Here is a 12,383-nt window from a genome sequence, read left to right on the forward strand (position 1 = left end):
CGCACGGCTAGCTTTGGATTTTACCTTACATACACAACTGCTTTAATTTACAAAGGGAAGCCATGCAGAAAGAGAAGGCAGAGAATGCAGAGGAACCAGCGGAGGTCCCACCAGAGTCGGATCCAGTTTCAGAGGAGTCGCAGAAAGAAGAAGTAGTGGAAACAGATGATGCTGAGGGAAAGGCTGCTGTTGTCCTTCAGAGCAATTACAGAGGCTACAGAGAGAGAAAGAAATACAAAGAGCACCTAGAACAAAATAAGACCTCGACTGAGGATGAGCTCTCCGCTTCCTCGTCCACCCCAGCAGAAGAAAATAATTCTGGAGAAGATCCAGATAAAAAAGAGGAGGAACAGGAGAAGAAGGATGAGACAGAATCTGCTGGAGAAACAGCTAATGGAGACTTTGAACAGGAAACTAAAGCAGCCACAGTTATCCAGAGCAACTTCAGAGGTCACAAAGAGCGTAAACGACTCCAAGAAGAAGGTACGTTGCCTGTTAGAGGACAAAAGGATATTCCGTGTGTTCTAGGTGATGAGGACCTGCCCATTCCAGATCCACCGACACCAGAGGAACTCATGCAGCTCACAGAGATATCAGGACAGAGAGTCGAGGAAGCCTCGGGACAGGAAGAGACCAAAGCTGCCGTGGTCATTCAGAGCAACTTCAGAGGCCACAAAGAGCGTAAACGTCTCCAGGAGGAAGGAAAAATGCCGAGTAAAAAGGCAAACGAGGACTTGGCCAAAGCAGCCACTTCAGAACATGATACTCCCATTGAGGAACTTCCCCCTCCTTTAGAGGAACTCGAGTCAGGTGAGACTGTTGCCGGTCCTTCAAGTGCGGATGAGGAACACGCAGCCACTGTTCTCCAGAGCAACTTTAGAGGTCATCAGGAAAGAAAGAGACTTAAAGTAGAGAGAGAGGGAGGAGAGCAGAATCCAGCAGAAGAAGGGGGTGAGGAGGAAATCGTTACAGATAATGATGTTGAACTGGGGGAGGGAGATACAGAGGTGAAGGTTCGGACTGGTCTGTATGATGAGGAGCAAGCAGCTATTATAATCCAGAGCAATTTCAGAGGTTACAAAGACAGAAAGAACCTGAAGTCCACAGCACAGCAACAGGAAGATGAAGCCGAGCAGTTCTTTAATCAGGTGACGACTCTTATTCATTTTCAGATAAATAAAAGGAGTTTTTTTCTGCCATCAATCGCCATTTTCACATAATCCTGTTTGACTTTCAGAATGTAGATCATGCAAGATGTCAAAACTGCTGCTCCAGGAGCACTTCCTGTTTCCGATTCTTAGCACCTCATAAACGTTTAAACAAAATTCCAACAAACAGAAAATTTAGAACTGAATCAAATCATTTAACAAACTTTTTTGGTAAAAAAATATACCACAAGTGCTTCTGGACCAGTGTTGTTTCATCTTGCGTATTGTTCAACACAATCTCACGGCAAAAATGTAACTATTTCATGATGTGGCAAATGTTTTCCAATTCGCATTAATTTGTACGATTTAATTCATATATTATTATACGATTTGCTTTCGCACCAATGATGTTAGGGGCGGGAATTCAGTATTGCTTTTTTTACTTATTGTACATCGCCACCTCGTAAAATAGTTACGAATTTCCTTGAGATCAGGTTGATATGGTACACTACAATTGGCCGTTTTTATGAAACACGAGTAAATTTTCTGTCAAAACCATTTACACGTTTTATATGAAATTGCTGACGGTTTTAAATTCTAGTTGCTTTAAATTGCCAATTTTGCAAATCTCATTTCATTTTAAAAACTCTGAACCGCTACGACCTGACTGATACAGTATACCTTAAATAAGCATACTAAGAAGGCAAGCCTGTATAAGACCAGTGATTCTTAAAGAAAAAGTTAACCTCAAAATCAATATTGTGTTTTTTTTAACTCACCCACATGAGGTTCTTAAAACATGTTAAACATCATGCGGTCGAGTAAAAAACAGTTTTGATTTTGAGGTGAAATTTCCCTCTAATAGGGGGCCGTGACCCACATTGGGGCCCTGGGCAAGGGGAGCTCAAGATGACTATTTTAAATTAGACAAAGTGGGCATTGAAATACATTAAAAAAAAGATATTGTTTTATTATATAGACATTTTTATACATGTTTTTCCATTTAATGTCAAGCTTTAATATTTTAGAAATGTTGAATTTGTATGTGAGTGGAAGGAGGGACTTTAAATACTGTTGAATACGATGGGGGTCCTGGGACTCTAAAGGTTGAGAACCCCTACCCTAGTCTCTGTTAACATAATAAAATTGTTATAGTCAATCATAACATCAAAAAAGTAATTTCCACCTCATCATCTCTCATTTATCATCTCTTATTATGGTAACCAAATTTCTAAAGTTAAGAAAAGTTGGTATTACTGTATTATTCTGTTGCTCACACAAAGCCATTGTATGACTTTTCATGAAATATTTTATTGTGATTTTTACACAATTTTACTATTTCTACACATTCACTGTAAACCAAGGCTTCACAGGGCTTACCTTCTAAAACATGTATTAAAGAGTAAACACACACAACAAAAAAAGAATATTTGTAAAAATGATTCTGCCAGCCATTGTCACTCTTTAGTAGCAGAGTGGTTGCCAAGCAACGCTGACAGTAGTACTAATGTATGTTTCTAGAGTTATTTACGACAACTTCAAACATGACTCGTAATCAAGGACCACAACTTTCTGTTTAAGAAATGATGATACATTTTGTAATTACATGGAAAAAATGAAACCCATACAGTTTTGGGACATTTTTACAGACACAAAATTCAGTTGTATATTCCTGTTGATCTTTGTAACCCATGCAGGTATCCAAGAGCTCGGTGGAATACCTTAATTTGGAGCAGAAGTTGAATGACATCATCCTCGCCCACCAGCTCAACCCCAGCAAAAATGGGATGTTTGTGAAGGGAGAAGGCGTGAATGCTTTAATGGGATGTTATGGAGGTAAACCTCTACCATGTTTTACATTTACAACCTATCTAGAACAAAACCAGAGTGGTACTGTGGTACTGCTATTAGCTATTATTGATTGGTCAGATGTGACATTCCAATGTTTTTCATCTCTGCAAAACAACTTTTCAGGGTTTATTTTGCAATAACTACCAGGTGTACATTATTACATGTCTCATTAGACAAGCACTTTCAACATTCAGACATGCAGTGAAGAGTGCTTTTTACGGAGCGTGCTTAAAAATGTTTACATGCATGCATTCAGCAGGTGCTTTTATCCAAAGTACCTTAAAGAGAGAAGAAGGTCCTTCATGTTAAAGAAAGACTGAATGTATAGACTGGTGTTATTTGTTAAGGACAGGTACTTTAGACATCTGGGATGTTTTTTGATGGTAGCTGATATTTTCTGCTCTCTTTAGTGTGGTGACTTTTAGATCGCTTTTACAGACTAGTCCGCTTCAGGGTAAGATAGAGGTAAAAACGTTATTAAACTCCAGCGGAAGTCTTGCAAGCTGTCAATTATAACAGTTGCTGAAGTTTTATTTTCTCTTGCATTGACTGACCATATCAAAAATTGAATGTTGAGTTGCAAAACAGGCAAATTCAAGAAAACTCCAAGCGTTGTTCTACAGTAGCACATTTCATTGAAGTTTTTTTAATGACTTTTCTAATTGCTTTGGGGGATAAAGCCCAAGAAACAGCAGGGAATGTTTGATCGTTTTATTTCATTCCTATTTCTGAAAATTCTATTATTCCCCACGTGTGCTTTGTGTCTGAATGAAACAAGATTAATCTGTCAGGTGTGATTATATTTTCTGTGTTGTTGGTTTGAGATGTGCTGGATGTGACAGCTATTCTTTTCTGATAGTTTTTTTTTTCAAAAGCAAGGTCCATGACTTTAGTGCATTGGTACCCTACAGTATTTTTATTAATGATTTGACACAAAGGATGAATATCCGAAATCGTGGTCCTAAAGTGTGACCACATCTTAGAGAAGAAACAATAAGCAAAGCAATTACTGACGTCTTTGGTCATCTGTCATAAATTTAAATGAGATTTATTGTTATCATCATGTCTTTAAACTCAACACAGTTGTAATAAATAACGGAAAACCGAATCAGTTCCTATTGTTTTCACACAGAAGTGCCCTTTGAATGGCAATCACATTTGTGTGTACATGAAAGGTCTTTAAATGCTAATCACATTGCATGTGAAAGTGCCCCAGCAATTACAGCCAGTTAATATAAGAGCTGCAAATTGGCAATATTCCTCTGAGCAATCAAGAGTTACTGATGACCTTTAAAGAGACATGTTCAATAAATATGACAAACTCTCCAGCCCGTGTCTGCTGCTACTGCTGGACATTGATGAATGGCTGTTTTACAGGCTGAATACTGCTCAAATAGCAGATGCTATTTAGACAGCTAATTTTTGTACTTTTAGATCTTAAGATTTAAGAAAATCATCTTTGGTAATAAAGGTATTCAGTTTTAAGAGGTATTGGTTGTGGGTCCAACATTGAATGTATCCTTTCCTGAAAAGGCAATCCCAGAATGCATTTGGACAAACTCTAGGATTAAAATAAAGAGGAACACTTTCCTTGCAGCCTGTATGTATAATGCATTATAAAAGTAGTTTAAAAGCATTGTAATGCACCTTTTAATGCATTTTAGTTTTACTGCTTTTACTTTGACTTTTTTTGTAATGTCTTATAGATAATTGTTATAACAGATAATACAGTCTAACACATAGCAATTCATTGTTACACTACATATTTTAAATTGGTTATGATTCTTTACAACTACTTATAGTTTTCAAGTTTCAAGTTTTTTTTTTTCTAAAGCACAATTAAAACAAAAATACAAAAATAAATATATATGAAACCCTAAAACCATGACATTCAACAACTGATCACAATAAAACAAAACAGACAATGCATACAAGAGCAAAATTCATGCTAAAAAATTTGTATGATGCATCACAACACACATATGCATTATACATACATGCTTCAAGGAAAGTGTTCCCAAATAGAGTATTGATATAAAGATCGAACAACAGATTTTTATTTATTTAATTAAAATAGTCTATGGGCATTTTCCAAACTGCATTCATGCGCCCTTGAAGGGTCCTTCTTGTTTGTAGGGGCGTTCCAAATGAAAGTGAACACCTGAAATCCTTCGCGAAGGGCCCTTTCAGAAGTCCATTAGCCAAGGGCACATGCCATGCTCACTTCAAGGAAGTGAGTTCCGTTTGTGATCACATAATCTTGGATTACAAGTTCTCACAATGGTTTTTGAAGTTACCTAAAAATGTATGTACAATAATTTAGTTTGTATTTGTTTAATACTATTTTTGTCAGTGATACATATGATTTAACATAGTTTAAATATTGTAAAAAGATATTCTTTAGTTTATAGGAAAGTATGTTTAATATGGTTAAAATAGCTACTTGTTTATTGGTTTCCTTTATCTTATATTCCCTTTATTAATACCAAGTGGAGTGAAAAAAAACATAATTGCAATATATTTAACATGAAATATAAAAAATGTTGTTTATTTACAAAAAACGTGCGCTGGATTCAGAGTGCACATGCTGCATTGTCAGGTTACATTTGGCCAGATATTTCCTTTGTGAAAGGAGTTTCAAACGCATACACGAGAGACAGTAATGTCCTACACCCTTCAAAGAGTTACTTTAAGGGCTCAGCCCTAAGAAGGGAATAGGGCATAGGGATGCTCACTTCCGATTGTAAAATGCCCTGTATATGCTTATTTGAGTAATTTGTTGTTAGCATAGCAGCATGCTAATCTCAAGCGTATTGCAACGAACTGATTAACGCCTTTTGTACTTTTTTTAACTTCCATGTACGTTTACAGAACATACTGTGACTGACAGGGCAATTCTGATTGATTGTTAGCAGATAATTACAAATAGAGAGGCCCCAGGGCTATACCATGCGGCACGGTCTGTTCGATAAGAACATAGGTCAGAGGTCAGCTGGATGTTTTGTCCTGCTAATCCTATTAAGAAATCCGTCCGTCTGTTTATAGCAATGGTCCTCCCACCTGGGGATTATTTGTTATATTTTCTTTCTTTCTACTTTTACACAGGGGACCTTTGTGCTAGATCTAACACAATATCTCTATAGGGTTCATAAGTGTTCGGTTTCAAGGTCAGAAATCACAAAGCAGCTTTTTGCTTCCCTGAAGGGAAGAATTTTGCGTAAGAATTCACCACTGATATTTTTGCCTTTAATATGTGGGGTGTGTTTTACAGCGCCAGTAGATGCCAAACAACCACGAACGTCTCGCAGAAGCCAGCAACCCAAGACCCTGAATACATTAGAAGACTCCACATACTACACACTCATTCACGTGAGTTCACATCACACATGCTCATCTGTGACACACACATTCTCTGAATGTGATCCAAGCTTCAGCACTAATGATCTTTTCTTATTCTGGCTCTTTTCTAGAGGTCTGTTCAGGACGATAAGATGAGACCAAGAAAACAGAGGTGAGCACACTATTGACTTTGGAAAGAATGCTTCCTTTTAACAAACACTGCAGTGTTGCTCAATGACCAACTGTCTCTTTACTGAAAATCAAAGCAGTCAAGGTCATATTTCTCAAAATAAATTTTATTTTGTACAAATGTACAAAATATGTACTGTACATATATATATACAGTATATATGCGACCAACAATTAAGATATCAATTAAAATGTTGTTAAAATTGTGCAAGAGCATTTAATCTGGTACAACACTCAGTACAAAGCCCCTCCCCCAGGTAATCATTAGTCCGATGATTGGCTCTTGTTGAGGCGGGACTTCTTTTGTTAGAGCTGCCATATTGAGCGTTGCACTTACCCATATCAATGTGATTTTAGTTAACTATAATTAAACTTTGAAAATGTTTCTGTTCATTGAAATCAAATCCAATATTGACCTGAAAAATAATGGAAATATTGAAATGTTGCCTCAAAAATAATGGTTAAAAGGACTAAAATTATAATAATGAACAAAATTTAAATAAAACTACAATTAAAATGAATCAATTGTATATGGCAACATACATGTTTTTAAATAAATAAAAAAAGACTAAATCATATAAAAACATTGCTAAAACTTTAATTAAAATGAACATATAGCATACAATCTAAAAATGAAAGCTTATTTTAAATATTTATAAAACTAAATAAAACAAAAATCAAAACTATAATAACTCTGACCCATATCTTAATAACAGAACTATAGGATATTATTAATATTTAGTCTTTTTCTATGTCAAAGAGACATGACTGCTTACAATAGACTAATATCTTAGCGCATGCTGCACAGTATACTGCTGGAGTATGAAATACCATAGTACACAGTAGTTTCTATCAGACTTCAACCTGAGTACAATGTCTAATTCAGCAATTGCTTTTACATTTTCCAATTATCATATTTTTAATACAGATGTTTTTTGCAAGTAGTATGCTATTCCAAGCATGCTCAAAGCAATACATACAGTATGGAAATCTTGAATAAGAAATGGAAAATACACATCAACAATGCTCACTCAGCCTTATGAGGAATAAGCATTTTATGCTGGATTGACAACAAAATTACTTTTGAATACTAAACATTCACATTAAAGTCAGCATGAAATGGTTTTTGCAACCATTAAGTGTCTGATGTACACTCACCTAAAGGATTATTAGGAACACCATACTAAAACTGTGATTGACCCCCTTTCCTCTTCAGAACTGCCTTAATTCTACGTGGCATTGATTCAACAAGATGCTGAAAGCATTCTTTAGAAATGTTGGCCCATATTGATAGGATAGCATCTTGCAGTTGATGGAGATTTGTGGGATGCACAAAGCTCCCTTTCCACCACATCCCAAAGATGCTCTATTGGGTTGAGATCTGGTGACTGTGGGGGCCATTTTAGTACAGTGAACTCATTGTCATGTTCAAGAAACCAATTTGAAATGATTGGAGCTTTGTGACATGGTGCATTATCCTGCTGGAAGTAGCCATCAGAGGATGGGTACATGGTGGTCATAAAGGGATGGACATGGTCAGAAACAATGCTCAGGTAGGCCGTGGCATTAAAACGATGCCCAATTGGCACTAAGGGGCCTAAAGTGTGCCAAGAAAACATCCCCCACACCATTACACAACTAACATAATTGCATTAATGAGAAATCAAACAGGTGTTCCTAATAATCCTTTAGGTGAGTGTATATCTTTAACAGAAATAATGTAACGTGATACTTTTATTTCAAGCATCGAAATTGATTGAAAATAAGTGGTCGGTCCATTACAAGCAGTTTAAAGAAGAAAATAATAGGGTTGCGTGGAGTAAAAGGGAAACTCATTTCAGAGAGGAATGAAGTACTTACACTTTGATGAAAGTTTCTGCAACTGTCCTCTAAGGCGTCACTATTGGAAAGATGAAGGCAAACACTGCCAAATCTTGAAGTTTTATTTTCCACAAATATGACAAATGTTTAAGGATCATCAGACTGATCATAATTATGTGAGGTAGAAAAATGGTAATCTTATCTCCAGGCACAAGTTTAATGGCTTAATGTTAATTGAACTGCCACTATCAAATCCATCTAGCCAATAGCCAATTAAATTATACAGGTTAAATAATGTGTAGTCTGGAGCATTATATAGTGAAAGCATAAGATATTAGAATTACATTTATAAATAATATTAAAAGATATGTGTATGCTGACACTAGCATATTATAAGCGATTACTGTAACATGAGTTTAGGGTAAGTATAAGAGATGAGCAGTTTCACAGCATGTGTATGTCTGTGAACATGAATCTGGACCGCCGTGAGCGCAGCTGACAGATGATGACATCAGCACATCAGTGACAAACCGCTGTGAGACACTCAGAAGTGCAGCAATACTTTATTACAGATGAGGGAGAGAGAGAGAGAGAGAGAGAGAGAATCAATCAAACACTTCTGGTCTCATTGTGTGTGATATTTCAATGTACACTTTTCCAGATAAAAGAAATGTTTGTAACAATCACTGCTCAATAATGTTCAAATCTATTCATTTGAACAAAAATGCAGTTTTAGTATTTCAGGCTACTGTTGCTAAGATTGCCTCACTGAAATCTTGTCAATAGTTATACTGCAAAATAAATGATAGGTTGTTTCAACTGGGTAAAATATGGACAAACCAACCACTGGATGATAGATTAACCTATGCTGGATTGTTGTTACCCAACCATAGTTTGAAACAACTCAACATTGTGTGGGAATGTGTGACGTACCGAATATTCAGGTTGGTTTAAAAATACAGCAGATATTTGTTGTTTCATGTTGAGAAGGTCAGTGGGACACACATCTCTGGGCTCCACACTGTTAGAGAAGAGAGTGAGGTCTCATGAGGAAGGGGCAAATAACTGATGCGTGACTAAATTAATAAATAAAGCTATAGAGTGAACATTACATATGAAACAATAAACAAGTACATGTAAATACACAAATGGAAAGAAGAGCTGTATTTTGATGTGTGTGACAATTAATGGCCACAATGTTGTCTAGGCAATAACGGCCACTTCCGTTTCCGGTGTGTGCATATGTTTTGTTTCACACTAAATTGTATACTTTTCCATATCGAAAACAGTACATACTTTAAGTGCATAGTGTATAGGCAAATTGGGACGCAGCATGTGTTTCTTTCTCAGGGCTGTCTATTTGTCACATGATTCAATCTAACAACAACATGCCCTGGTCACCAAAATAGTCCTTAAAGGTCCAGTGTGTGTAATTTAGCGGCACCTAGGCTCAATCCAGTCCTTCGTTTCGAAGCACTGCGGTGGCCGACACAGAACAAAGATGTCATCATGTTTTCGATTCTTGGCCGAAGGAGATAACATATTTACGAATTGCTCTGTAGAGCAGTTTGTCCATTTAGGGCCACTAGAAACAACATGACAAATTCCATGCAAGGGGACCCGCGGTGTATGTAGATAGAAATAGCTCATTCTAAGGTAATAAAAACATAACACTTCTTTATGTGAGGTCTTTATACACCTACAATACAAATGTACATATTATATATACATAGATTTAAAGATTATACCTTTTTTTCACATTATAGTGATGAGAAATTGAAGAGGAAACGTTGTTATTGAAACAAAGTCTTGTGTCTCATTTATTTGAGTTTTTGGTGTGAAATACGATCCAGACTTGTAGAGAGAAAAAGAGAGAGAGAGAGAGAGAGAGGGAAAGTAAAACAGACGGATAGACAGACAGAAGCATCGTGCATCAGTAAGCCAGCAGGGTGGAGGGATATAATTGACAGACCGCAGGCCCTTTGAAATCATTGGTTTCATAGATCGCTGTTTTCATTGTGTAACTCTGCCGATAGGCCCTGAGACAGTGAATAAAGTCCACTGAAAACAAATTTCCATTCAAGTCCATCACTAGAGAGGAGCCTGCGGGTCGATGCTTACATCCAACAGAACAGCCATGTGCATCACTTAACTCTCTATAATGGACTCATTCAATAGCAGCCTGTTGTGAAAAAATAAATGTATGATTATTAGAAATAAACATTGGCTGAAGGCAAGCAGGGTTTGGAACAAAGAATCATTACAACTAATTTGTTAGAGGGACAGTTCTGTGTAATGATGCCATTTTCATTTTTGAGTAAGCTATTCCTTTAAGTATACTTCTTTGGAAAGCTCTGTAACAAATTTCTGTTTTCTCTTTCACCATCAGCCCCAAAAGGCTGGACAATGATGACCAGTACTATCAGGATTTGTCCATCAGCAAAGCACCAAGCTCTCTGCCCAGTGTCAGACGCCGGTCAACCAAACAGAGAGGATCCATGGAAAGGAGTTCTTCTGAGATTCAACTGTCTGATGTGCCTGATATACCTAAGGATCCAAAAGCAAAGAGGTAAGACGACGTTAAACAATAAATCACATCAGATTCGACATGTTTAACAAATGTGCTCCTCAAAACACTGACCTCATATCGCCATATGGCAGCCATGATAAATGTGACCACACTTTTCAGATCCAGATATGATGAAATAAATAAAACTCCTCCTTTCTTGTCTTCTGCACAATATATGCTTGTCCTTGTGTTTTCATTTCCTTGTGATGTCATGCTTTTTCTCTTTCTGCAGACACTCGTTTTCTAGAATGCCCTCTACAGAGAGTCAAAGTGAAGACAACCCCTATGACTACAGGAAGATACTGAGGAAGACCTCCCAAAGACGAAAGCTCCTAACACAAACCTAAACCACTGGACAGAGATGTGAAATCCCCCAGTGCTTTTTAACTTATCTATTCTGTACATACTTTACCGGTGGCCGAGCAAAACATGCATTTTATTACACATTTTATATTTGTCTATCATTACCTCTTAAGATATATGAATGGTTTACAAAAAAAACTGGCCTTTGTATGAATAAGTAAACCAATGAAAGCTTTTTTTACCTTAACACTTATTAATCAAAGACTGAATGAAAATTTTAAATATTGTAGATGTTTGAATGGATAGATCCAAAGAGATATATTATATTATAACATGACATATGTGTAGTCCTTAATTAAATCATAGCTTATGAAATTCTGTCTATGTGTTTAAAGACATCAATTGGTGAATCTTAATTTTATGCTTTAACATCTGTCTTGTTTGAGCTTTTTTAAATTGTACAATCCTGCATGCTTTGATATATCAACTGTCATTTGTGCACACCAAAAATATGATGTCATAAAAATGTGAAACATAATAGTTGCCCAGTCTGACACTCTCAATCACATAAAGGAGCATGTTTATTGCGTACACTGATGTGAATTATACTTAAATAAATATATTAACTTTGAATTTACTACCTGCATAGTTGCACTTTAAATATATGTATCATATGTTTATGTCTTTCTTTATTGTAAATATTATGATAAATTATGTAATTGGACAATTTGTGATACAATATACTTGTACATAATGGTGGTTCTTATATCCTACCTACATTAAGGTTATGAAATATAATGATTTATTATTGTTAAATTCCAATATACTTAAACGCCATTAAATTTATTGTTTTTGTATTTATTGCTTTGTCATAGATTGGTGTTGGGTGTGGATACAGACTAGTACATGGTATTTTTGTTCTGAATGTTTATGCTTCGGTGGCACTATAACATTGAAGTGTTACGAGAATGATAACAAGGATTAGAATATGGAAATTGAAGCAGAATATATATACTGTAAACAATGTCAGCAATTTTCCAAACTGCTCCTTTATTTCAATTCATAAAATAAAAGAGTGTTTTATTTGTATTATTATTATTTGTTAACATTTTAGTCAGTCTTTATGTGGTGTCATTTTGACCTGCAAATACGCCTTGATTTAA

At 36.1% G+C, this 12,383-nt stretch overlaps 1 protein-coding gene across 1 annotated transcript in view; it reads left to right on the top strand.

The window, feature by feature from the left end:
- myo3a (myosin IIIA) overlaps positions 1-11,991 on the top strand; it is a 71,922-nt gene extending 59,931 nt beyond the window's left edge. The window contains exons 29-34 of the mRNA XM_056738337.1: positions 56-1,148; positions 2,846-2,984; positions 6,271-6,368; positions 6,470-6,510; positions 10,738-10,917; positions 11,150-11,991. Of these exons, the coding sequence (XP_056594315.1) occupies positions 56-1,148; positions 2,846-2,984; positions 6,271-6,368; positions 6,470-6,510; positions 10,738-10,917; positions 11,150-11,264 (1,666 nt within the window). The 3' untranslated portion in view covers positions 11,265-11,991. The remainder of the gene's footprint in view (positions 1-55; positions 1,149-2,845; positions 2,985-6,270; positions 6,369-6,469; positions 6,511-10,737; positions 10,918-11,149) is intronic.
- The last annotated feature ends 392 nt before the right edge of the window (positions 11,992-12,383 follow it).

Source organism: Triplophysa dalaica, chromosome 23 (assembly GCF_015846415.1).
Source record: "Triplophysa dalaica isolate WHDGS20190420 chromosome 23, ASM1584641v1, whole genome shotgun sequence".
NCBI classification, from domain to species: Eukaryota; Metazoa; Chordata; class Actinopteri; order Cypriniformes; family Nemacheilidae; genus Triplophysa; species Triplophysa dalaica.